This window comes from Protopterus annectens, chromosome 3.part0, assembly GCF_019279795.1.
Source record: "Protopterus annectens isolate FY-2018-M chromosome 3.part0, PAN1.0, whole genome shotgun sequence".
Taxonomy (NCBI): Eukaryota; Metazoa; Chordata; order Ceratodontiformes; family Protopteridae; genus Protopterus; species Protopterus annectens.
In genome coordinates, this window is record NC_056731.1 from 1,940,689,508 (window position 1) to 1,940,717,088 (window position 27,581).

Genomic DNA, 27,581 nt, shown 5'->3' on the forward strand with positions numbered 1-27,581 from the left:
AAATCTTTTCCCCTTTATTTTGGGGATTTGCATAAAAAGTAGGCAAATGAATAGTTTGGTTTAAAGCCACACTAGAAACCACTTTAGGCATAAAGGAAGGATTAGTACACAACGATACCCTATCCTTATGGAAAATTAAGAAAGGCTCAACCGCCATAAGGGCCTGTAATTCAGAAACCCTTCTTGCAGAGGTAATGGCCAACAAAAAAGCAGTCTTCCATGATAAATATTTCAACTCTGCAGTAGCTGCAGGCTCAAAAGGTTGTAGAGTGAGTTTCTCCAACACAAAATTGAGATCCCAAGCAGGAGTAGGAGCTCTCATTGGGGGTCTTATATTCTTTGCGCCTCTAAGAAATTGCCTGAACAAAGGATGAGAAAACAATGGTGGGTCACAGTCATAGTGAGCAGAGATTGCTGCAGCATGAACCTTAATAGAAGAGAAGGACAAACCTTTGTCCAGTAACTCAGTAAGATATTGAAGAGCCACACTTAAATTAGGCTCAGAAACATCAAATTCCTTTGCTGCACTCCAGAATAAAAATCTCTTCCATTTATCTGCGTACACTTTCCTTGTACTAGGCCTTCTGGCTTCCAAAATAACATTCAAAACTTGCTGTGGAAGTTGAGACCCTCCAGGGTTCAAAACAGAATATGCCAGGCTGTTAGGTGAAGAGAGTGAAGTTTGACATTGAGTAAATGACTGTTCTCCTGAGACAGCAGGTGTGGAATCGAAGGCAAAGGCCATGGAGGCTCTCGTACCAGACTTCTCAGTAATGGGTACCAGTGCTGTCGAGGCCAATCTGGAGCTATTAAAATCATCCTTGGCTTGTCCTGTCTGACCTTTAGGAGTACCTTTGGGAGGAGAGGCAGAGGTGGAAAGGCATACACATGAAGATTGCTCCAATTGAAAGAAAGAGCATCCACTTTCCAGGCTGTGGGATGAAACCTTTTTGTGCAAAACTTTGGCAGCTGGTAGTTTAGTGGAGAAGCGAACAGATCTATGTCTGGAGTTCCCCATAACACTGTCAATTTCTGAAATACATGAGGATCCAATTTCCACTCGTGGGGATCCATAATTCGTCTGCTCAACACATCTGCTAAGGAGTTCTGTGCTCGGCAGAAACCTCGCCTGAACATTTAGCTGTAAACTGAGAGGAGTCCCGCACAGAAACATTGGCTGTCATCATAGAGGACGAGAATGTGTTCCCCTTGCTTGTTGATGTACCACATGACAGTTGTGTTGTCTGTTAGAATCAACACCTGCCCTGGAAGAAGTAAATCCTTGAAAGCTATTAATGCAAATTGGACTGCTAACATCTCCTTCAAGTTGATATGTAGATGTTGTAGTCTGGCAGGCCACGTGTCTTGTATCCACTTTCCATTTAGATGAGCTCCCAAGCTTTGTCTGAGGCATCTGTCGTTAGAATCTGACTCGCCTCTGGCCGGGTCACAGAGAGTCCCTTGTTTAGGTGACATTCCTGAGCCCACCACAAAAATTCCTTTTGAATGCAAGGTATTATCTGAATGACAGTGTCCATATCCTGGCAGTGCTGTGTCCATACATTTTGAGATACCATTGTAGCTTCCTCATATGCAGTTTGGCATTGGAAAGCACCAGAATACAAGATGCCATGAACCCCAAGGCTTGAAGGACTGTCCTTGCAGTCAGCCTGGACTGATGAGACAATTGATGGAAGTAAAGGGAAAGATTCTTTTGTTTGTCCGGGTCAAAAGGCCATCTGGGATGCTGTATTCAGTCTTACACCCAGAAAGCACATGTCCTGAGAGGGTACTAGACTGGACTTTATTTCGTTCACAGAATACCCCAGGCATCTTAGCACTGCTATCACATATTGCAAATGATGAAGACGTTCGTCCCTTCCTTGAGCCAGAATCAGGCAATCGTCCAAATAAGGATAAATCTGTATTCCTTTTAGCCTGAAGAAAGCTATCACTGGAGCCAGAACTTTCGTGAACACTCTGGGCAGTAGATAAGCCAAAGGGCAATGCAGAGAACTGATAATGAGAAGTCCCAGCGCAGATACTTCCTGCAACTTAGCCTGATAGGAACATGAAGGTAAGCCTCCTTGAGATCCAGAGTTACCATCCAGTGATCTTTGCCCAGCAGAGGTAAAAGCTGTTGTAACGTCAACATTTTGAACTTGGGAATGTCCAGATAAGTGTTGAGGATAGATAAATCCAAAATTGGTCTCCACGTGTTCCCCTTCTTTGGTACTAGGAACAGGCGAGAATAAAATCCTAGGCCCACTTCTGGCAAAGGGACCGGCTGTATGGCCCCTATTTGAAGTAGCAGAGAAATTTGTTTGTGAGCCTCTATTCTTTGCTGAGGAGGAACGTCTGGCATGCCTTTGAAAGGAGGCAAGGTATGGAAATAAAACCTGTAACCTTGGTGTATGATATCCAATACCCATCTGTCTTGGGTAATTAAACTCCAATTTTCCTTGAAAAGTGCCAACCTTCCTCCCAAAGGTGCTGCCAAACGAGAAGGCTCTGGCAGCTGAAAAGGTAGGTCATTGGGCCTGTTTACGAAAGGACTGACCCCTGCCCTCACCAGAAGACTGTGCAGGCGAACTCCCTGTTCTAGGCCTGAAAGAGCCCTGAGCTCTGCCCCTACCACGTCTAGATCTACCCCTAGACTGGGAATCATAAAAAGGATACGTCCACCCCTTGGTAGGCCAATTCCTACTAAACCTAGGAGGCTGAACCTGCAAAAAATCTTTAACAGTCTGCATAGACTTAGCCTTGTCTTCCATTTTCTTTAAGACTGCTTCCACAGGTGAACCAAACAACACATCAGACTGTAAAGGAGCATCTAAAATCCTTGTCTTAACATGGTCAGATAAATTCTGATCCCTCAGCCAGGCGTGCCTGCGAAGAACTGACCCAGTGGCAGCCACCCTAGACGAGGCCTGTACAGCATCAAAACCACATTGCAAAGAATGCTTACCCACCTGTTAAGAAACATGTACCAAATCTTGTAATTCCTTACACTCAATACCTTCCAGCATCTACCTTAGACTTCAATTGAGAAAGTAGATAGTTTTGGTATTTCAACATGTGAAACTGGCAATTCAAAGCCCTCATAGCTAGGGTGGAAGAAGTGTAGACCTTCTTTCCCCATCTATCCAAAGCCCTGGCCTCTTTATCTGGAGGAACCGGATTTTTTACAACAGAAGCCTTGACACCCTTAGGCCCTTGACTAACAGTTTCTGGGTCCCTAGGACTCTTAAAAAGATACTTATGAGCTTCAGGCACCCTGTAATACCTATCCGGTTTAACAGGAGCAGGAGGCAAAGAATCAGGATTAAGAGAAGCCTCTGCAAATACATCTTCCACAACATCCAGAACAGGAGGTATAGCCAAAGGCCTATGCTGGGGTAAAACAAAAATTCCCTAAGCCTTTTCCTGGAATCAGAGAAGTCCTGACCTTCCCACTTAAAATGTTCCCTCATGGAATGAAGAGTCTCTGAAAAGAAAAATCCTCAGGAGGAGAAGCAGAAGGAGTAGAATCATCCACATCAGAATCAGAATAAGGAGAATACTCCTGCAAGTCTTCAGAAGACTCTGAAACATCCGAAGCCTGCTCAAAACTCCCCAACTCAGGTTCCACCCTAGGTCTCTTATCAGGAGGGGCAAAGAACCTCTAATCAAAGTAATCAAATCTTCTGCCATTTTAAGCATGTGCTTCTTGGGCACAGATCCTGAAGAACTAGGAGTGACACAAACAGAAGCTAAACCTGGCCTGCCTCTGGGAGAAGCCTTGGAAACAGAAGGAGAGGGCCTAAGCACCCTGGGAAGGGAGGGGAGTACAGTAACCTGAGAAGCCCCTTCAGCCTGACCTGCCTCCTGAGAGGCCACATCCTGCAATAACAAAGTCTCCCCCTGGGACTCCAGAGAAACCTCCGGAACCCCGGTTCCACCGACACCTCTAAAGAACCGGGGCGTCAGTACGGGACGACTCTTCTTGCCTGGACTTAGCTGCTTTGTCTTTGCGCTTCTTGAAGAAGTGGCGGAGCATCCGGCGGCATATTATAATTGCACCGCTTCCCAAAGACTAACCTGGCACAATCTAACCTTCGGCAATAGTGCGCTTATTGAACCTAGCACAAGCGACACCCAACACCGTCGTGCTCAGGCCCTAAACAAGGAATACACAAAGTATGATAATCTCTATGCGGTATCTGTTTCCCACAAGAAATACAGTTATTCACTTTTTCTGACATCCGGTAAACCACTGAGGCAAGAAAAACTAAAATATTCCAACGGGTACTTAGCCAACTTTGACTCGGTCTGAAACTCCGATTTAAAAATTTCAGAGCTGCTTCTGCATCGGACCATGCGGCAAAAGACTGAGGATATGACGTCGGTCATGCGCATTTGTACCCTGACGTCCTGATGTCAGTCTAATGCGCCTTGACCGACGTCAGCCTTATACTTTGATATTCGGGCCGACCGAGGACAGCGGACTACCCAAGTGTAAGGACTGCAGCAATGTGAGATGAAGAACATCAATGTGGTCAATTTGAGGGTCTGAATGTCTGGGCAAGTTTTACTATAGCATGTGATGAGATGCACACCTGATACGGCTGTTGGTTGCAGAGTACGAAAACCTGGAAAGCCTGAATTAAGCTAAGGTGGGGATGTCTGAGAAAATCCTAAGTTAATATTGCAGAAGGCATCAAAAGTTAAGTGAACAGAGTATTTAGCTTTAGTTTCATTTTTGTTGATTTCTATGAATGCTTTCTCTTTCAGATAAAACAATACTGCTGTGTTTTTACTTTACTAGCTTTTTTGAAAGGGCAGCTAATTTTTTGATTTTCTTGAAAATATGGACTGGAAAGAAGGATGTGCAAGTTAATGTTGTGGTTTTTTATAAGTATCTTCATTGGCCACATTTTTCTGGATATAATGCTTTTTTGTTTAATTTCAAAAGAACATTGTTTGCATAGTTCAGACTGTGTTCTTGAAGCATGACAGTTGTTAGCAGAGTGGCATCTAATAAGAAAAAAATGTTCTTGTCTACAGCAGAAAGTTAAAAGTAGGACCCCCCCCCCCTTATTCCTTGTACTTTTTAGTGACAACAGAACTGTCTTTTGAGACAGGAGGATTTGGTGTCTGAAGAACCTTTGTGGGAAAGAACTAGTGGAAGAAATCCCTTAGTGTTTTTGGATCCAGTTGTCTCTGGAATTTACTAATGAGGTACAGGCTAACACGGGAGGACTATGGCTGACCAAGTTTGCAGATGACTGCAAACTGGGTGCCATAATCGACTCTCCGGCTGACACAAAAATCCTCCAAAACAGTCTCAGAGACGGATAACTGGTGCCAGAGCCATGGCCTAAAGCTAAATGCCAAAAAATGCATAGTCATCCCCTTTGGGAAAAACAAAGTGCCCACAAATTACCACCTAGGTGGTAATCCATGAAGTACGGAAGAAGTAATTAGGGATTTGGGGACCCAAGTAGATAGTAATCTCTCCTTTGACAATCACGTTGCCACAGTGGTTAGAAAGACCTTCTATATAGCCCACCTCATCACGAAAGGTTTAACATCTAGATCAAGAGAGGTCATTGTGCCCCTCTACTCATCAGGCCCAAAATTGAATACAATGCCCCATTCCGGATGTACCTTACCAGACACCTACGGCAACTGGAAAGACCCCAAAAGTACCTCACCAAGAGGATCAAGGGACTCAAACAGATGCCCTATGCAGTTCGGCTAAAGAAACTCCAGCTCTACTCAGTTGCTTACCGCCTACTCAGAGGCGATCTGTGCCTGACGTATAAAGCCATGTCCAACCCAGAATTAATGGACATGCTCCACCTTAGGAAATCCAAATCCCTTAGAGCTACACGCTCCAGGGACTTAAACCTCAGCACAGAAATAAATAGGACATGCTGGAGGGATAGATTCATATCCCAGAGGCTCCCCCTCACTCTGGAACAAAATCCCAGTCCAAGTTGGGCAGAGCCCCTCACTGACCCTCTTCAAGAGAAATCTTGACGCGTGGATGGGAGATCGTAAATTTACCCCGGGGATCTCTTCTGTGTCCCTGCTAGACAGAGGCACAGTAAACTAACCTTAAGAGGGCTATCTTCTGTGACCTACTATTCAAAGGCACAGTCTACTAACCTAAAAGGGTGGCGAAAGCCAAACACACTCTGGCTAGGCTTATAAATGCCCTAGGGCAGATAGCCTAGCATCAACCTATGATGGGTGAGAGAGAATATCATGGTTCAGAACCAACACCCCAAGGAGAAAATGGCACAGCTGGGACAATTAGAGACGTTGTGCTGAGGCCCCAAGCAGGATCAGACAAATGAATAAAAATCTTCCCACACCAGGCAGTACTGTTGATCTTTTCAAACATTAAATTAATAGAGAAAAATCTCCGACTGGGTGCTTATCTGACTGGAAGATTATGACACTATGGAAAAAAGAACCAATGTACAAACTGCTATTGTTTTTAACACAAGTGAAGCACATTGGTCTGCAAGGCTAGAGCAAACAGAAGATGGTGCCTGACATCCTTCTTAAATCCTTATGACCAGACATCGGTCTTCGGATGTCCATCAGATAAGGACTGCAAAGACTCAAGAAATCGGGCCGGTCACAGCTGCTACATTGCTGCAACACAGCTTCATAGGTAGGTACTAGGCTATCGGCCCTGGGGCCTATACAAGCCCAGCCATAAAGGTACCCTGGCTTTTGCCACCCAAGAAAATTACTTTCCTGTGCCACTGTCGAGCAGAGCCACAGAGGTGATCCCGGGGTGAATTTCCTATTTCCCATCCAATCATCAAGATTTTTCTTGAAGAGTGCTAATGAGGAGTTTAGTTTGATATAGATAGGTAGTTTATTCCAGAGTATGGAAAGACTCTGGGACAGGAATCTATCCCTACGGCATGTTCTGTTTATTGCGGTGACAAGGTTTAGGTCCCTAGAACATGTAGCTCTGAGGGATTGGGATTTCTTTAAGTGGAGCATGTCCATAAGCTCTGGGTTTGACATAGCTTTGTAGGTTAGGCAGAGATCACCTCTGAGCAGGCGATATGCGAAAGAGTAAAGCTGGAGTTTTTTGAGACAGTCTGCGTAGGGCATCTGTTTTGAGGCCGGTAATATTCTTTGTGAGGTATTTCTGAGGCCTTTCCAGTTGTAGATGTCTTGTGAGGTACATACCAAAAGGGGCGTTGTGCTCTATAATGGGTCTAATGAGTGTTGAGTAGAGGGGAACAATGACATCTTTTTTTCTGGATGAGAAACCTTTTGTGATGAGGTGTGCCACGTAGAAAGATTTCCTGACTACTGTGGTGATGTGATTATCAAAGGAGAGACTACTGTCCACCTGTGTCCCAAGGTCTCATCACGCTTTCGGTGTTAAGTATACTGTTGCCTATATTGCAGTTCATGGGTACAGAGTTTTTACCAAAGGGGATGACAATGCACTTTTTGGCATTGAGGCTTTGACACCAGGCATCTGTCTCAGTGAGGCCCTTTTGCAGGATGTCCACATAGTTAGGAGTTTCGATTATGGCTCCTAGTTTGCAGTCATCTGCGAACTTTGTTAGCCAAAGACCTTCTGTGTTAGCTTGTACTTCAGAGAAGTAGATACCAAACAGGAGAGGACCCAGGACTGAACCCTGTGGTATTCCACTTGTCACTGGTCTGAAGTCTGATTTGGAGTCTGCTACTTTCACAGTGTGGGTTCTGTCAGTGAGCCAGTTGGCAACCCATCTTGTGACATAGGGATTTATACCTAGTTTAGTGAGTTTATCTATAATTCCAGAGTGGGGGATGGTGCCAAAAGCCTTGGCAAGATCTAGATAGGCTGTGTGAGCCACCTTACCCTTGTCTACGGCTTTGGTGACTGCTTCAAATAAGTATCAGGTTTAGGAGACATGATCTGCCTTTTACAAACCCGAACTGGGTGGGGTCCAGAGTTTGGAGATTACCAATGTCTTTGTTTATAAGTTCCATGATGACACGTTCCATGGCCTTGCAGACCAGGCTCGTCAGGCTAATGGAGTGGTAGTTCCCGGGGTGGCTCCCCCTTGTGGAGTGGGATAACAGGTGCTGTGCGCCATTCAGCAGGCACAATGCCTGAGGTGAGGCTATGATTGAACATGGTACTTAGGTGGGGGTGCCAGTTCGTTCTGTAGTTCGTGTAGAACGCAGCCTGGGATATTGTCTGGTCCCATGGATGCTGTGTTATTGGTTTTGGAGAGTGTGGTTTTTACCTGTGCAGCCGTGATTACAGGAACTTTACATTCTTCCGGTATAGAGATGGGCTCTTTAGGGGGTGAGAGGGGGGCGGGGGGTAAAGTTAGCACTGAACTTATCTGCCAGAATGTTGGCAATATCAGTTGGGTCTGTATATTTAGTGCCATTGTGCTGCAACTCAGAGCAGATCTGAGTGTTGCCATTGAGATTCTTGACATAGCTATAGAATGCTTTGCGGTTGTCTTTAGAATCAGTGGCGGGTTTTTTTTCTTGACTACAAACAGCATTAAAAGGTCGAACTGCTGGAACTTGAGACTCGAGCCACCACAGAATTTGGTGACAGTAAATGCTAGTTTAGCAAATTGGCAAGTCCATGGGATGGGGACAGTGCAGACCAATGAATGGACAGGGACCACTGAAGTAACCCGTATGTGAAACCGGGACCAGACAATAGATGCAGCCGTTAGAACAACAAGCCAAATAGTTTGAAGAGCAGGGTGATTCTGACATCTTAGGACAAGAGACTCTTGTAAACAAAGAGATGGTAATCCGCAGAGAGAACATTTCGCAGTTTTGAATTACTGTATCCAAATGGCATTGTCTGAACTCCATTATCTGAACTGGATCTAAACTGGATTTGTCAAAGCCTAATGTAAAACCCAAGGATAGACAACAGGAATAAGCAGTCTCTGGCTTTAAGGATACTTTTGTGGATCCGGTCAGGAGCTTGCTGCCCAGGTATGGAAAGACCTGGAATCCCTACAACATAAGGCAGGCTGCCACTACCACCATGCCCTTGGTGAACACTCATGCAGCAAGCCAAAACAGTAGTGCTTGAAACTTGTAATGACTGGCATCCATCCAAAAGCACAAGAACCTCTTCGATTGCCTGGCTATCTATATCACAGCAGACATCCTTGAGGTCCACCAAGCACATTCAGTCGGCCTTCCTCAGAGGAATGATGGACTGCACTGTGATCACCCAGAACTTGGCCTACTTGACATACTAATTTAAACTGCTGAGATGCAGGACTGGTCTGAGGTACTTTTTCTTGTTTGCTACTAAGAGAAACCTCAAGTACTTGTTCTTGTTTGACCCCAAATCCTTTTTGGTCCGATGGGAGGTCTTGGATGACTTAAGTAGCAGCTTCTTAATCTCTGCTGCTGCTCATCTTCTCTGATGGTATGCAACATCGCAAAGGGATATTTCTTTCTGGGGTGAATAAAAAGGGAATTTTATATTCTCTGGATATGGTTCTCATCACCCAGGCATCCAGCATGATGGTCTCCCAAGCTTCGGGGTGGAGACACGTACCCCTGGACTGCCTCCAGAGAGCAGCATTTGGGCAACCCTTCAACAGCCCTGGAAGGGGTTACCCAAATACGTCCATTAAAGTCCTGATTCTGTGGACTGCCTCTACCCCTTGGGTGATGTCCACTTAAGTTCCTTCAGCCTTGAAAGGAAAGTTCAGCAGGAGAGTCCTGAAAAAACTACTGCAACTTAAGAAAAGCCACACGCGCGCACACACCTTTTCTTGTTCCTGGAAAAGGATTTCTGAGGGGTGGAGAGAAACTCCAACAGCAGACAATATCTTTCACTCTTGTTTGGTCCCGGTAATAGTCTCTCTTTGACCTTCAGACCAAAAGAATAAGATCCATAATATGGGGCATTAATAAAGGATACCTTGAATCAGTCTGCAAAATTCTACAAGAACAACCAGGTGTGGATGCGCATGGCAATGCTAATGCCTGCAGTGCTGGCCATGCCATCTGCAGCACTGGACAACAGCCTCATGGACAATTTAGTTATAAATTGCACTATGGAGAGGTTAGCTGCCAGACTCTTCTGGGCACCTGAAGGCTGGTACGCCCTTACCGACGGAGACTTACGAGATCAAATCCCCACTGAAGTATAATCAAATGGACAAGATAATTCAGGACACAAGGCAAAGGTGTCTGAAACAAAGGTTCACTTTCCTACACAGTGCAATGCCAGAAACTCCCTGATGGGGGGGAAAGACCACAGAACTCATCAGGGATGTCCTCCTTTGTGGCTACAGCAACCAGAGTAGCATCCACAGCTTGACCTTCACTCAAGAAGCCAAGCAGCAGGACCAGGTCAACTTCAGATTCAAGGACCGTAGACAGAGACCAGTATTCTGCTCGGTCCTGGTCAGATCCAACATCAAGATCGGTGCAGAGCTGTCCACGGCTGAAGGCCCCAAAGGAAGGGATAACTCAAACCTCGAGAGTAGACTCCAACTTTAGGGTTACTGACCCCAGCTCAGAAATGTGCTTGGTCCTGAAAAGGCCAAGGTCAAGAACATCAAGGATGGTACCAATATCTGATGCATCCAAACAGTCAAAGCTGGCATAGGGGAAGGAAGTTGGATGTTTGGCTCTCTGGGCCACAAAAGCAAAGGATGTGCTGAGGAAGAAAAAAGGGATGGAGCTGAAGGCACCACAGCAACAGGTCAAGACCTGAGGTATAGAGAAAAGGATCCCTAGGGCCACCTGTGCTTAAAGACAGGAAAGCATTAGCAGCTCTAGACTGGAATTCAAAAAACTACCAACTGATCTGGCAGACCTGAATGAAATCGGGATGCTGGTTTCAACACTAATTGGTGAATTAGAGTCTCAGATGTGGGTAGAGGACGCTTATGGCAAGAAAGCAGTTATGGTAATTGGGAGAAAGGACCCTGACCAATAAGGAAGAAGCTGACGAGAGGAAGGGGTTAGGAATATTAACAGTTGTGGAGCCCAAGGATTCAAAATCCAGAATTGTAACCTCTGGCAGGCAGTGTTGATGTGGTACCGAAAGCATGGATTTCACCCGTGCCACAGAAGCTAAAGGCTGGTGGACCTTTGGATCCAGCTGATCATTTAAAGAAGATGAGGGGAGTTTGCATCAGGCCCACTGACTTTTTTTTAATTCCCTTTAGTAGCTCTACCCCTCTTCTTACACTTCTCTCACTTTCTCTTTCTTGGACGAGGGAGAAGCAGACAATGGGGTAAAAGATGATGATGGCAGAAGCATACCTTTTAACACAAGTTTAGCCCTTTTGCCAGTCAGGGCTATGCTACCAAAAGCAGTGCAGGCGTGACCACTACACGCAGGTGAGTCTTACAAAGGCAGTAGACAGACCTGTCATGACAGTCGTATGTGACCAGTTTGTGACCACACTTCACAAACATCTTGAACCCTACAGCAGTTTTAGTCCATAGCTATTGAGATAAAAAAAGACAACACTAGCATAACATCAGGAAAAAAAAAGAAAAAAGTCCAACAACCACAAAACTATGACACACCACCTATAAAACAGCAAGTTTTTTTTTTGTTAAGGAAAATAAAATAAAAAGAGGTAAGGCCACTAGAGAGAAGCCCACTAAGTCAAATAACAAACAAGTAACTAACAGTTGGCCTAAATACTTACTATTATAAAAGATAATAAAGAAAGAAAAGGCATTGAATAAAGAACTGCAATAAGGAAGAAAAAAAAGTCACTTGCCTAAGGAGCTCAAAGTAAAACATCTGATGATGAGGGAAATAAATGAGATCTGGGGAGATTTTGTTAGGGCAGGGCATTGTGGGTAGAGGACAGGAGAAGACCACATCATATCCCCCCCTTTTACACACCCATATCTATAACTTCAACCTCCTTACTTAAAGCAGCAATAAGTAATCTGTTGAGGTTTCAAAGCCTGTGATGGACCACAGAAATCACTCAGGAATTAACACCTGGATGTTTGCACAGATACTTTTACAGCATGCAATCCCATTCACTCAGGGATTTCTGAACAGTGTCTGCTAGTTTAGAAGTTTTAACAGTGCCTGAATATGTCTGGGCCACAAAATAAATAAATGAATCAATCAAATCAATAAATACATAAATAAATGGAATTCCTCTGGAAACACTCCAAGGGAAGGGATGCCCAAGAGATTCCCAAGCTCTCTCCCCAGCACCAAAACTGAAGGCAAACCCAGAGAAAGAATAGTTGTGTAACATCTTGCCATAACCATAGATATCCTCTTCCATGTTGCAGTATTCTTAAGTGTGGGATTTCCCACCTCAGCGACCCAAATGTCGTCTCCTATATAAAAGCGTAAGCCTGATATAGACAAGTTATTTCCAAATGTTATCATAATAGCAACACTTTCCTTATCTCTGAATGTGAATGGTCTCATGTGCATACAAAAAAAAAAAAAGGAGTAGTGAACAGTATTAAAAAATCCAAAATGCAAATAACTACACTACAGGAGACATATTTGGAAAGAACTAAGCATGTGAATTTGATAAAAAAAGGATTTCAAGATGGCTATTCAGTAGAATATCTGGGACTAAGAACAAAGGAGTACTTAAAGTAATTGCTACAGGAGCTCCAAAAGTGATAGAAGAGGGAAAAAAAAAACAAATGGTAGATATGTAGTAGTAAGGGGTTACTGGAAAGGGAGGATAAAAATTATACTAGCATGTACTTATATTCCACCTAAAATTGCTACAATGTAGCTTAAGAAAATTCTGGAAGAAATGGTCAGCTTTCAGCAGGGAATATTACTTATCGGTGGGGACTGGAATTTGATTTACAACAATGAGGATGTATCTGGGGGCCTAGAAAGGAAACTATAACAAAAAGGGGTAGATTTTTGAAGATATTGATTCAAATATTTGGTTCGAAAGATGTGAATTCAGTAGTAGGAGCTCAGAGAAAATTTACATATTATTCCCCAAGGTATAAAAACTAGACTAAGCTAGAGAGAAATTATATTTTATAGGAACATGTGCATTTAACTGAAAGTTTTGACATGCATGCAATAACTATTTCAGATAATGTGCCAATAATAACCAAAATAAAAATGCAGGGTAATGTAGTAAAAATGAGATACTGGTGCTTTCTCACCTATCTGTTAAACAGAAGTATTTAAAGAACAGATAGTGGAAATTATTCAGGTTATTACAGAACGTAGAAATGACTTTAAAAATATGGTAGAAATAAAAGAAAAAATACAGTAGAAATAAAAGAAAAGGACATGGTTAAGTAGTAATAAGAATTACTTGGTGGGACTGACAAATATTAAAGTAATGCAGGACAGGGGAAATCTGGCCGAACAAGAGGAGGAAGAGCAACTGCAGAATGCTGGAGAAAATAAGGGACTTCCTCAATAACATGCATGAGTTTAGAAAGTCTGCTATTAAGCAACTGTCTCTGATAATAGCTCCAGAGCACAAAAACTTTTAGCACATTGGCTCAGGCAACAGAAAGTAGAAAGGGTTGCTGCCAAGCTTAGGGGAGACTACAAGGAAAATAACCAGAGATCCTGCAGAGGTATTAGAAATGTTTTGGCAATTTTATGACAAAACTGTATAAAGCAGAGAAATATGGAAATCAAAAAAGTGTTTATATGTCTATAATGGTTAAGGTGATGCCAAAATTGACAGTTATGGATCACTGTGGTTTTGTGGAGGGGAAGCAAACATTTGACAACATTAACAGAACAATCATGATCCAGAGGGAAGCAGAATATAAGAAAATACCACTGCTGTTGGTAGGCCTTGATGCAGAGAAAGTCTCTGAGTAAGCCAGGATTTTACAAGTAGGTCAATAGAAGTATTTGCAATTCCTGACAAAATAAGGTTAATTAGGGGGATATACAAGGGATCTGAGGTAAAACTGAAGTAGGGGGATTTCGTTCTGATAAGTTGTTTGAACAGTGTAACCAGGCAGGGATGACCACTTTCCTCCATTTGCGTTATATTTAGAACCACTGGCAAAGAAAATAAGGGACTCGGATATTCAAGAATGTAATTGGTATGATAATTAAGAAAAAATGGCTTTATTTGCAGATGGTACTATTTTGTACCTGATAAAACCAGAAAAGGGCATTTCATTGTTGTGGAATATTCCGAGGCAGTTTCAAATCTTTTCAGGAAACAAAATGAAGATAAAATATAGACAACAGCTGTAAAATACCTACCCACATGCAAATTGGTTCAGCAACACATTTATGGGAACAAGATAAAATGAAGTTACTCAGGAGTATTGGTTAAAAACAATGTTACAGCAGCTAGGGATATGTGGGAAGAGACCAACAAAAAACAATATAAAAAATGATAAATTGGAAGCTCTGCTTTATGGATATGTATACCAAGATACAAAACAGTGAAACTGATTTTAGTACCTTTATTTATTTTGTTTTTTACACAGGTCAGACATTTTTATCAACCACAGAAGTTGCGGATAGCAATCAAAGAGTTGAAGGGTTTTATCTGGGAGGAGAAAAGGGCAAGAGTCCAGTGGGATAAAATTGAGCCTTCCAACAGAACAAGGTGGTTTGGGATTACCTGATTTGAAGGCGTATTTCAGAGCTATGCTAACAAGGCTCCTATAAACAGCATAAGCATAAAGCTATAATTTAAAGTGGAAAGGAATGGCAATGAAACAGGAGGAAGTTCAAGAAATAAGGACAGACAGATTTTGGATGGAGATCCTTAAGGAGAATAATGTGTGTACAGACTATTACATTCCTGAAGTAGCAGAAAATATACCAAGAACTAAGCCAGTTAGGCATAGCAGAAAGTTGATTCTGACAATAGGGATGACTACACTTAAGGTACAGAAAATATTCAAGAGGGGGCTGGAATTTACTGGACAGATCTGGCAAAGGAACCAAGGCATGCAGAGCAAATAATTAGGTAGGGAAAGAGAAGAGAATGGGAAGAGGACAAGAAATAATTTGGACTGCAGGCTAGAGATTTGATATCAATACTTGATAAGGACTGCAGAGTACAGACAAAGAGAAGGAATAGGGGATCCTAAGTGAAAGAACAGATCTGGCAGAGATTTTAGTGGAATCTAGAAAAAAAGCTGCTGCTAGAAAATGGATAACTAGCATGGAATATAAAATATCATACGCTAACTACAGGAATCAGAGGAAGTCAGAAAAGATAGGGAAGAGAACTGAATATGCAATTCACAAAGACACAATGGGAGGATATATGCATGGCTCCCAAATTTGCAACAAAGTGTAGAAGGTTTAGGATCTTTGCTTGGAAGTATTTCCATGGTTATATTTAATCTCCAAGCAGACTAAAGAGATTTTTTCCTCAAGTAGACTGAAAATGTTAGAGGTGACATGGGAAAGAAATAGGGTAAACTGGGAACATAAATTTTGTGAGTGTAATGAGTTGGCAGACTAAAAATTCCCTGCAGACGTCTCTGCTGGAAATATTGGGTGAGCAAATTGGTGCAACTAAGAAAAAGAGTTTTGAGCTGTGATTCAGAATCAGAACTGCCTAGACACAGTAAGGCCTTGTAGAGTTTAATTGTGATGGCTAAAAATAAAGCAATTACTAGAAAAAGGAAATCGTAGTTTAAACCAACTGTACTAGAAGCAGCGAATACAACAGACAAAAGAACTGCCAGTGGAATCTTTAGAAAACGTCAGCAGCAAAATGCACAGAAAAAATGAGAACTGTAGGAATACATGCACATCATCATTTTTTTTTGCTTTTTAGAAATGAGATTTAAGGAAAGGCAAAAATTGAATGAACTATGTAATGTTTGACTATCAATGACTGTACAGAAGATTATATATGTATAATGTTTGCAAATGAAAACATATCAATATGGTTTGTTTTAATTTATATAAATGCATGACTGCCTATGTCTTAAGCCATAATTTAATATGTACCTCGTTTTAAAAAAAATGGTTCTTTGCAGGCACAACTTCAGCCATCTGTGTACATCGAAGGAACCTAGGGCCCTCTCATCTGAGTTTAGGCTTAGGGAAAAAAAAAAAGATAGGGAGCTAAATGGTCTGGTTTAGAGTCAGCTCAGTAACCACTTCAGGCAGAGAGATTTTTATGTAGTGCCGCTCTGTCCTGATGGACAAACAGAAAAATGTTCTTTCCACACAACTGTCAGGAGTTTTGAAATTCATCTTCCAAGACAAGTGCCACCAAGAATAGTTCTTCCAAGACAGGAACTTATCAGGACAATAGGCTGCTTATTTGAAAGGGACAGGTCAGTTTCTCTATCAGGGCCCATGTCAGAGCAATCACTATACTGTTTACAGTGGTCTAATGAGGGCTCTACTTAACTGCTTAATAAAATGCCTGGAATATGCAGGAGGATACAATGGCACACAGCATGAAAAACAGAAGCATTCACCTTTATAGACATGCAAGTTTGAACTAATTTACAGCAGTCTGATAGGTATTCCAAGACCCATGCTACCCATGTCTTTCTGGGGTAAAAGGTTCCAGAGATTGGCACAAGGACAGCCTCTTGCACTTGCTCAGTAAAGTTTTCTTCTGCTGGGTTTCATAGCATCCTCCTAAATGTATGGCATGTCTTCTGAAAATCTGTTCCTGCCTGGGATTACTCAAGATCACCTAAGCTGCCAACTTCAGTGTGGCCAGGTTGGGGTGCAGTAAGGACCCTCTGTTTTGTGTCATCAGCTCTGCTAGCTGAGGCTACACCTCACGTTTTCCTTTTTTCCAGGTTGTACAGGACAGGGAACTAACACTGTCCTGGCAAAAAAGGAGCTAGTATAATCATTTCTGACCTGTTCCCCTTAACTTTTATCAGTATCCTGCAGATCAGTGCTATGGGAGGTGAAAGCATTCACAGAATCCTACCTCTCCAGTTCAGGGAGAGGACATCTATAGTTCCTGAAGTTGCTAGCTTTGACCAAAACCGTCTCAACTGTCTGCTCAACTGTAAGGCAAACAAGTCCACTTATAATATGTACCATCTGCTGGTCATGTCTAAAAAGGTTACATCCATTCATATTGCTCTTGATCTGTTCAGTGTGACTGATATCACATTTTATTCTGAGGGAACACACCTAAACATCAGGAAACACACTTGCGCTGTAATCATGGCAAGCCTTCACACCAAATAGGAACAAGTCACTCCCTGTTTCTGTACTACCTGACTGTGGCAGCCCGTCTTCACTTGCGGGACCCACTCTCCTGCATTTCAGGGAGAACTACTTTCACTGTCAGAATGGGGGCCATCATTTTGTTGGTGTTTACACATTTCTCTCTCATTCCAACTATGCTGATCCTTTCTGCGTGAAGATCCTCTGTATGGGCTCCTCATGCTATGTCTGAAGAGTCTGCTGTAAGGAAGACTGTTGGTTGTGGGAGCCAAAAAGGTATCACCTTTTGGCGGTGGTAGTGCTGCGGTAGCGTTGCCGCCTCACAGTAATACGTTGTCCTGTTCGATTCTCAGCTAAAGCGTCTTCTGTGTGGAGACATGCGTGAATGGGCGTACCTTTGTTGAAGGTTGTACGTCAGGGCTGGCAACTCGGTACATAAAAATCTGCTGCCAATCATTAGCAGACCAGAGTTCCGCTGTGGCGACCCTTAACCGGGAAAAATCGAAAGATACAACAACTGTTGAGTCCACCATAACACATCTTTATGTATTTTCAAGAGCTACTGAAGTTTCCTCATGTGCACCCATGTCAAGGGAACCATCAAAATTACATATATACATGTACCCTAGAAGTCTCCAGTATTGCCAGGATGTAATTTCTTGCTCTTTAACTCATTACAGCCAAATGATGCCTCCAGGTGCCTCTGCAGTTGCATCCTGTCGCCTCTTGGCGTCAAATATTGCTTGCACATATTTACATCAATAATTCCAAAACCATGCTTACATAAAGCACTAAAAAGATTTTATCTTAAAGTTTAAACAGGAAACACAACTGTACTGATAGCTGATCTCTTTCCAGAACAGGTAAAGAGATATTAATTATTTATACTACCATAAATGTCATTTTTTTAGCCTACCTTGAAAACCAGCTACACAGACAGAATCGCTTAGTCTCATATCAAAGCTATCAGCTGTTCAAACCAAATGTTGTCGACAGGCAGATGTGCGCAACCTGAGCTGAAGCTGAGATACTGGCAATTGTTTACAAAATATTACAAGCTTAATAGTTACTGTGTTTACTATGACTTACAAAATCCAGTTTTAAACATAGAACCTAAAGAATACTACCACTATAAACAGTTTGTACTGAAGAGTTTACCATTCATATTCTTTAGCAATCCTTAAGGTTCCAGAAAGATGAGCATTTGTTTGATACGTGAGAACGTAATTGATACTATCAAAAAGCTTAGGATCTACCTACTGGAATTTATAATGCAAACATTCAGAGCTCCACTGGAGAGAAAAAGAGTCAATAGAAAACCAATTCCCTTGGGACAACAAAATAGTGTAACTTGCCAGTATTAACTGAAAAGCTTACTAGCTCTCCTAGGCACAAAACAGAAAGCCTCATGTTGAGTTACAGGTTAATAAATTTAGTGCACAGACTACACAGTACAATGTGCCCATTGTATCAATGGTTCATAGATTTGTACCAGGCTAACTACCCTTAAGGGTTATATTAAGACTAGCCAACTACCCCCTGTGGGAATCAAACCCTGCACATTGTGTCCTTAAGGTAAACACTATAACCATTATTGCCGACCTCCAACCCCTTAATTTTCAAGGTACACCAGTGAGATGTAGAAAATGTAAGGGAAGAATGGTTTACAGACCCAAGGAGGAGTACAAGACTTGCAACTAAGACTACACAATTGAATCTTTTCGGTTATTTTACCACGAAGCGTGAATGACTTAGCTTAGTTCTGGTGAGCACATCAGTTAGTGGAAAATGAAAGGGAAGTGCTAGGAAATGACTTTACCAATTATACTAACAGTGTTGTGACTGAATAAGACAGTTATGTTCAATACATTTATTTAGGAAATATGTCCAATTAAAGAAAATTGGCTCTCTTATTTCTGATGGTTATGTTGGCAGATGGGTGAGGTGACATGGCCAAACCAGGGAGCATGATAGACTGGTAAAGCATGGAAAAGAGACATTCTTCCTAGGTGATTTTCTTTGTCGTGTGCCTCCCAACCATCAAGCCATCGCCTTGATAAGAGTGTGCCCATTCACTCCTCTACTCCAGGGCCTCCACCTAGAGCTAAGGCAAAAGCTATCCAAGGGAAGCAGTAAAGTACAGTTGTGTACCTACCATAAATGTAGATGTTAGAGTGTATTCACTGTTGCAGTCATTACTCTTGGGTTATCCTGCTGGCAGGCTACCCGCAGTCAGACTGAATTCCAAAGTCCTGGTCCGGCGTCAGCTGCTGTCGCCTCTTCCCTGACGTCAGTGTGCCAGGGGGTATAAAAGAAGCAGCCAACGCCATTTTCTTCAGTTTTTCTTGCCCCAGATGTCAGGCGCCCCCAAAAGGGTAGGCTAAATATATTATGCCAATAAACATACATGCAGTAAAGAAACATTTCCTTCATCTACAAGCAAATACACCACATAGGTTGTATAGAATAGATAAGTATAGATAAACCCCAATAAAAGAAAGGGGGAGGGTAACCTGGACTGCAACAGTGAATACACTTGAACATCTACATTTATGGTAGATACACAGCTGTACTATGTTCATCGTGTTTCATTGTTGCAGTCATTACTCTTGGGTTAAATCCCAAAGTTGAGGATAGGTGGCTGGTCTAAATAGGATTAGGAGAGGCTATGAGGCCCTGCAGAACTGCAGTGGCAAAGCCTGATCTGGATTTAGAGTAAAGAGGTAAGTGGTAGTGCTTTGTAAAACTGTGCACTGAACTCCAAGTTGCAGCCTCTAAGATGTCTTTGGTTGGTACTCCTCTGAGGAAGGCTGCTGAAGTGTCTGCTGCTCTGGTAGAATGAGGCTTAATGCCCTTAGTCACTGATTTGCCATGCTGAGAATAGCAGAAACAGATGCAATGGCCTATCCATTTAGAAATAGCCTGTTTTGAGATAGCTTTTCCTTGTGATCCTGCAGCATAAGACACAAAGTTGCTCAGTCTTTCTGAAAGCTTTAGTTCTGTCCAAGTAAAAGCGTAGCTGCCTGTGTATGTCCAAAGAATGCAGAATTTTCTCACCCTTGTTCTGTGGGTTTGGATAAAAGGTAGGCAAGTGAATGGTTTGGTTGAGGGCCAGACTGGACACCACCTTAGGCATAAATGTTGGGTTTGTCCTCAGAGAAACCCTGTCTGGATGAAAAATGATAAAAGTTTCCACAGCCATGAGTGCTTGTAACTCCGAGACTCGTCTTGCAGAGTTTATTGCTAGGAGCAGAGTGGTTTTCCAGGATAAGAATTTTATATCAGCGGTTGAGGCTGGCTCAAAAGGAGACAGTGTGAGTTTTTCCAACACATAATTGAGGTCCCACGGCAGAAATGGTGCTCTCCTTGAAGGCCTGATGTTTATGTCCCCTCTGAGGTACTGCCTTATTAAAGGAAGAGAAAAGATAGGTGGTTCCGTATTGTAATGGGCTGAAATGGCAGAGGCATGAAACTTAATTGATGAAAAGGAAAGGACTTTGTCCAGCATATCAGTTAGGTATTGTAAAATCGGAGGGATATTAGGAACATGCATGTCAATGCCTTGTTCGCGGTTCCAAGCACAGAATCTCTTCCATTCTTCTGCATAAGATTTTCTGGTACTGGGCCTCCTAGCCTTCAAGATAACATCCATAACAGCTTTTGAAAAAGGAGTGCTCTGAATGGCTACATTATCCGCCATGCTGCCAGATTTAAGGTCCTGAGCTGGCTGTACAGGATCTGATTGTTTTGTTGGGTCAGCAAGTGAGAAGTTTGAGGCAATATCCATGCTGGACCTCGAGACAAGCTCTTCAGGATTGGGTACCAGTGCTGGCGTGGCCAGTCTGGTGCAATCAGTATCACTTTTGGCTTCTCTTATCTAACACCTTTAGGAGTACCCTGGGAAGGAGAGGCACTGGAGGAAATGCATATACTGTTAGATTTTTCCAGATGAAGGATAGGGCGTCTACTCTCCATGCTTGTTTGTGATAAATCCTTGTGCAAAATCTTATAATTGGCAGTTGTGATGGGAGGCAAATAGATCTATGTCTGGGCATCCCCATTTCCTTGTTATCATGCTGAAGACTTGTGGATCCAGTTTCCACTTGTGGGAATCCATGAGGTTTCTGCTTAGTTAGTCTGCCAGAGTATTTATTTTTCCTGGCAGGAATTGTGCTTGCAGGTGAACTTGATAAGCCAATGCTGTGTCCAATAAGGTCATTGCTTGTCTGCAGAAGGGGTAGGAATGTGTACCTCCCAGTTTGTTTATGTATCACATGACCGTAGTATTGTCTGTCTTTATCAATAGCTGTCCTGGATGAAGTAGATCCTTGAAAGCTGTCAAAGCATTCTGAACAGCTAGCATCTCTTTTTGATTGATGTGAAGATGCATCTGGCTTGCAGACCATGTGCTCTGAATACACTTTCCTGCCATATGGGCCCCCCAGGCATAATCTGATAAATCCATTGTCAGTGTCTGTCTGGCTGTGGGTAAGGTGAATGGCAGACCCTTGTTGTGGTGACAGGCCTGTGCCCATCGAAACTCCTGTTGCAGGCAGGGAATGAGTGTAATTACTGTCTCCAGGCTATGGCAATGCTGAGTCCAAACACTTTTTAGATACCAATGTAGTTTCCTCATATGCAGTCTGGCATATGGAATTAGTAGAATGCAGGATGCCATGAAACCCAAGGCCTGCAGGATTTTCCTTGCAGATAACTGGGTCTTTGTTGCCAACTATTTGAAGTAAGAAGTCAGTTGCTTTTGTTTGTCTGACGTGAGATAAGCCATCTGGGCAGTTATAGTTAAGCTTGCACCCAGGAAAATTGTCTCTTGAGAGGGTACTAGTTTTGTTTTCTTTTCATTTTCTGTGTACCCTAGGCAAATTAGTAATCTTTTTACAAACGCCAGATGCTTTAGAAGAATGTCTTTGTTCTCTGCTTGAATAAGGCAGTCGTCCAAGTAGGGATATATTTGAATTCCTCTTTGTCTGTAAAATGCAATTACTAGTGCCAGGCATTTTGTGAAGACCCTGGGCGCAGTAGATAAGCCAAAGGATAGCGCAGAGAATTGGTAGTGCATTGAGCCAGCTATGAACCTGAGGTATCTTCTGCAAGATTGGCTGATTGGGACATGCAGGTATGCCTCTTTTAGGTCCAAAGTTACGAGCAAAGCCTTCTTGCCCAGCATGGGCAGTAGCTGTTGTAGAGTCAACATCTTGAATTTTGGAACCTCCAGAAACATATTTAGTATAGACAGGTCCAGAATTGGTCTCCAGGCTTTGTCCTTTCTGGGCACTAAGAAAAGTCTGGAGTAAAATCCTTGTCCCTGCTCTTGTTGTGGTACTTGTTGAATGGCCCTGATGTCCATGAGGGCTGTAATTTGCTTTTGTGCCTCTGCCCATTGATTATGTGGCAGGTCTGGCATACCTTTTGCCATTGGTAGGGTGTGAAAATGGAACCTGTAGCCTTGGGACACACTGTTCAAGACCCATTTAATTTGTCTTGGGTAACCATTGGCCAATTTGATGAAAAAAGTGCTAGCTTCCCCCTAAGGGGGCTACCAAAAGAAAAGTGCTTGGATCTGGCAGAGGAAAGTCATTGGGACTGTTTCCTGTAAGGTTGTGATTTGTCTTCTCCGCTTTTGGAGGTAGGAGCACCCCATTGTTTAGGTCTGTATGAGCCTTGGGGCTGAGATCTGCCTCTGTGACGTTTGTATCTGCCTCTTTGTGGTCTGACACTGGAAAGGACCAATTTTTTGAAGGCCAGTTCCTGCTAAATCTGGGTGGCTGTACCTATAAGAAATCCTTACTGTCTGCATGGATTTCGCTTTATCCTCCATTTTCTTCAACAGCTCTTCTGCTTTAGCACCAAACAAAGTATCATGTTGTAATGGGGCATCTAATAATTTTGCATTAACATGATCAAGCAGATTCTGTTCCTGTAACCAAGCATGCCTTCTAATAACAAAACCTGTAACAGCGGCCCTGCAAGAGGCCTCCAGTGAATTATAACCACATTGCAAAGTATGCTTTCCCACTTGTTAAGCTGCATGCAATAAATCCTGCATTTCCTTGTTCTCTGAACCTTCAGAATTTGTCAACATTTTCTGTTTAAGCAGTGACATTAAGTATTGCTGATATTTAAGCATATGAAACTGACAATTTAAAGCCCTTACAGCCAAGGTAGCAGAAGTGTAAACTTTTTTCCCCACATCTGTCCAGTGCCCTAGATTCCCTATCAGAGGGGACAGGTTTCTTTGCAGTGGAAGCTTTGATCCCCTTGGGACCCTGAGATATAGTTTCTGGGTCAGCAGCGGGGTTTTTATATAGGAATTTATGAGAATCCGGGACCCTACAGTATCTGTCTGGCTTAGCAGGAGCAGGAGGTAAAGAGTCAGGGGACAGTTCGGACTCTGAAAATACATTATCTACAACGTCTAGAACAGGTGGAATAGCAAGAGGTCTGTGCTGACGAAGTAGCAGAAAGTCTCTGAGCCTTTTCTTAGATTCAGAGTAATCTTGGCTCTCCCAGTGGAAATGCTCCCTCATGGTATGCAGGGTTTCCCCAAAAGAATAATCCTCAGGAGGTGAGGCTGAAGGAATGGATTCTTCAGCATCAGAGTCCTCATAGGGAGGTACAGAATAATCCTGTTCAGAAGAGGAATCAGAGGAAATAGAAACCTGATCAGAAGAATCATATTCTATCTCTTGCCTAGGCCTCTTATCAGGAGGGGGATGGGAACCCCTGATCACAATAATTAGGTCTTCGGCCATTTTAAGCATCTGTTTTTTAGGCATGGAAGCTTGAGTAGGAGAATGCTGTACTTGTTTCTTTGTCTTCAGAGCAGCTTTAGTCTTTGAAGCTGAAGATGGATTAACATACAACTGTGTAGGTCTGAAGACACCCTCAGAAGCCGATGCCTGCTCAGCAGCTCCAGACCCATCTGAGGGAATGATTTCAGAGTGTCCAATATCTTGAGTATCCAGAGGCCCAGTCGGCTGCACGTGGGAGTCAGAAGCAGCCTGTGGCTCTGAGGTAGCAGGCGCCAGAGGCTGCGAAAGCACCTCACTGAGAACCGGCGAACCAGCGACTGGCCTAACGGAGGCCTCGTCTGTTTTGGACCTCGGATGCTTATCCTTTTCCTTGTCCTTGTGTTTTTTGTAAACTCCGGTCATCGGCTGTTCCGACGGCATTATATAATTAAATCTTCGGCCAAAGTAATGAAATGCAAAATCGAACCGACGCTTAATAGTGCGTTGGTCAAATGTAGCACAAAACTGACAGCTAGCAACGTTGTGGTCAGGGCCTAGGCAAGGAATACAATAAGAGTGAAAATCCTTATCAGGTATTTGCTTCCCACAAGAAATACAATTCTTAACTTTCTGACATCGGTCTGAAGCAAGAAAAAAGTTTCCGCAATGGGGTAACTTAACTTTAATGAAGACTTCGGTTCTGAAATTCGGATTTGAAAATCTCAGGAGTCTGCCGACCGGCACTTGCGAACTGCTTTTGCTTCGGAAACTGCGCGACAAGAAAGACTGAAGAAAATGGCGTCTGCTGCATCTTTTATACCCCTGGCGCACTGACGTCAGGGAAGAGGTGACAGCAGCGGACGCCGGATCAGGACTTTGGAATTCAGGCCGACTGCGGGTAGCCTGCCAGCAGGATAACCCAAGAGTAATGACTGCAACAGTGAAACACGATGAACATCTACCCAGTAGAAGCAATGATGATAGTACCTTGTGGTTTCAACAGCACTTCGGCAAGGAGAGTAACTAGATATCTTAAATACACCAGACAGCCTGGGGGAGGGGGCATGCAAAATGTACCACTACAGCGAGTGTCCCGCAATTCCACCAACAGCAACCGCACACTTTTGCAAACTCAATTCAAATGTCACAACCCATCTTTGAATTAGTGAGCCTAACTACCACCCCCAGGCTGCCCATATGCAGGACCACCCTTCTTCCAAGGAATACAGTTTTGTATGCCTGGCCTTGCCACTCCCTCACAACAGGATAGGCATGCCTATCCTCCTGCTACTAGTTTCAAGTACCCGAGCCATTAGTCAAACACAGATCACCTGACCCTTAGAGCTCAACTGCCTTATGTTATGAGCGCAGGCTTGAAGTAGATATAAGCAGACTGTACAGGAAGATGCGTGATGCAGATGATATGCCTCAATTAACATACTGCAGACACACTAACAAAAGTGTTATAGAGTTTAGACAGCTTGTCATCATACTTGACTTAGTAAACAGGCAAGAAAAAGTAACACATAACGGGACAGAAGTGGCTGGGGGGCTCTGGGTGTCCTTCTCTGCACGTTGTTGTCACAGGGCAATTACAAAAAGCATGGATGCTTACTAGCTGAACAGATCTTTCTCAGAGAATGGCTAAGCAGCAACATATTTAAATAAGGAGACAACAATAATAATGAAAAAGGGGTCACACAAAAAGGCTACAAAAAATGGTGTGTATTGGAGGTAGTCAAGAGTGCTGTACATAGTACTACTTGAAAACAAGTAGCTTCCTCACATAATACAACACAAGCTGTAAAGTTTGCAGTTTTGCAAATGATTATCAAAAGGGATAGCAACACAGAACTAATATAAATGGATAAATGCACTTAAACGTATTTAAGATGGATATAAACTACTGGGTCTTGACACTATGAAACCAGCTTCGAAAGTAAATGTTGATAACAAGTTGAAATTTTAAACATGGATTTTACTAGCTATGCCTTTAAGTTGCTTAACTAGAACTGATCATGTGATATGGAGAGCGCCATTCAGAGAAATGTGGCCTGTTTTTACTACCTGAAGCAGCAGTGAAGTGTGAAAGGTTATACTGTGTTTTTATAACTTGGTCTATGTCCTGATGTCAGTTTCTTTTTCGTTTTAACACAAAGTGACAATAGATGTCGAGACTTCAGGTGGATGTAGAGCGATTTTAACTCATATTGATTAATGATTTTCACGCCACACCAAATGAAAAGCAATAAAAGTTATAATAATAAAACGTATAAATAAGACTTCTCTAAATAACAATAAAAAAGGTGTTTACAAAGAAACCCTATGGAATAAACAGCAATGAAGTTACAGTAAAAATTAACAGCACAACACTGAAAAGATGAATGCTACTACACCTGAGATAAACAGAAAAAGATGTACAAAACTGATGGCAACTCTGAACATAAAAATGTATGTAACTGTAAAATACTGCCTTCACTATTGGAAAAAAAAAAAAGAAAAGAAAAGAATATTTGAATAAAAAGGAAGACCATAATAAGCATTTACAAAAACAAACGACCTTTTCACTTCTTGCAGAGAGCTGCCTCATACTAATTGCTTATACACACACATGCATTCTAAGTATGCTTTCACAACTGGCCATTTAAATGGTCAATGTTAGCATTCGCAGAAAAGATATCAAATCTACTGGTGAGACACTTGCATAAACAAGAATTTCCAAATTTCCCAAAATAAAGAATTAGAAGTTAAATACAAAAAGCTATCCTTAATGTTGACCAATAAGAAAATACATTTTCAAGGCACACAGTCTACAAAAATATTTACGGTATAACAGCGATTTTTTTTTTAATATGTACACATCATTTGAGGTAAATCTAAGTCTAATTGCCATGAGTAACATGAAAGTTTAAAGACAACAAATTTCATAGCTCTTTAAATGCCTCCTAAGATTCACTGATAGTTGCACCTTCAGAATAACCAAAAGGAAAACAGATTTTGTACAGGAACTTGTACTTTTTTCTTCATAAATTTAACAATTGGTGCCCCTCATATTAGTGGAAATATAACAAACAGGTTACTTAAGCTGCCTATTCATTCATTACCTGATGTCGCTTAATGATGTCCTTCAATTTATTGGCAAGTTTCAAGTCAACCTCAGAAGAAAGGTAGATAGTTGGGCGAGTCAGACAGTTATTCTGTAAAAGAAAGCATTTTTCATGCATTACATACATACCAACAAACAAAAAAAAGGCAGCTATGTTGATGTCAATTTCACCATACTTCATTCACCCACTTGCATCATAATAAACACTCCCTCCTAACCTCAGCTGCTGCCCAGACCTCAGCTGGGGAGCTGAAATAAGGCTAGGAAACTATTCCCATTCCTAGTTCTGGCACAGTCAATGAGTCGTATAGTAAAGTGCGACACTGACCATGAACAGTGGAATAGGACAGTAAGACTGCAGTGTTTTAGTGGTTACAACAGAAAAGATGGTGGTAGTGGGAAACTCCACTGTTCTTAGTTGCACACTGGTCAACTTATACACACACAAATTTTTTTTACTATCATACTATCATCATCTTGTCTCTATTATTTAAAAAATTTCCCCCCTCAAATTTTGGCTTCCCTTTTCCCGTACCTGTTTCCCTTTTTCCCCTTTTTGCATCTTCTCGCACACCAACCAGCGTTCTTACCCTTCTTTCCA

General features: G+C 42.4%; 1 protein-coding gene across 1 annotated transcript in view; it reads right to left on the minus strand.

The window, feature by feature from the left end:
• SMARCC1 (SWI/SNF related, matrix associated, actin dependent regulator of chromatin subfamily c member 1) overlaps window positions 1–27,581 on the minus strand; it is a 1,897,600-nt gene that overhangs the window by 1,553,678 nt on the left and 316,341 nt on the right. Inside the window, exon 4 of the mRNA XM_044066067.1 lies at window positions 26,979–27,130. Within this exon, the coding sequence (XP_043922002.1) occupies window positions 26,979–27,130 (152 nt within the window). The remainder of the gene's footprint in view (window positions 1–26,978; window positions 27,131–27,581) is intronic.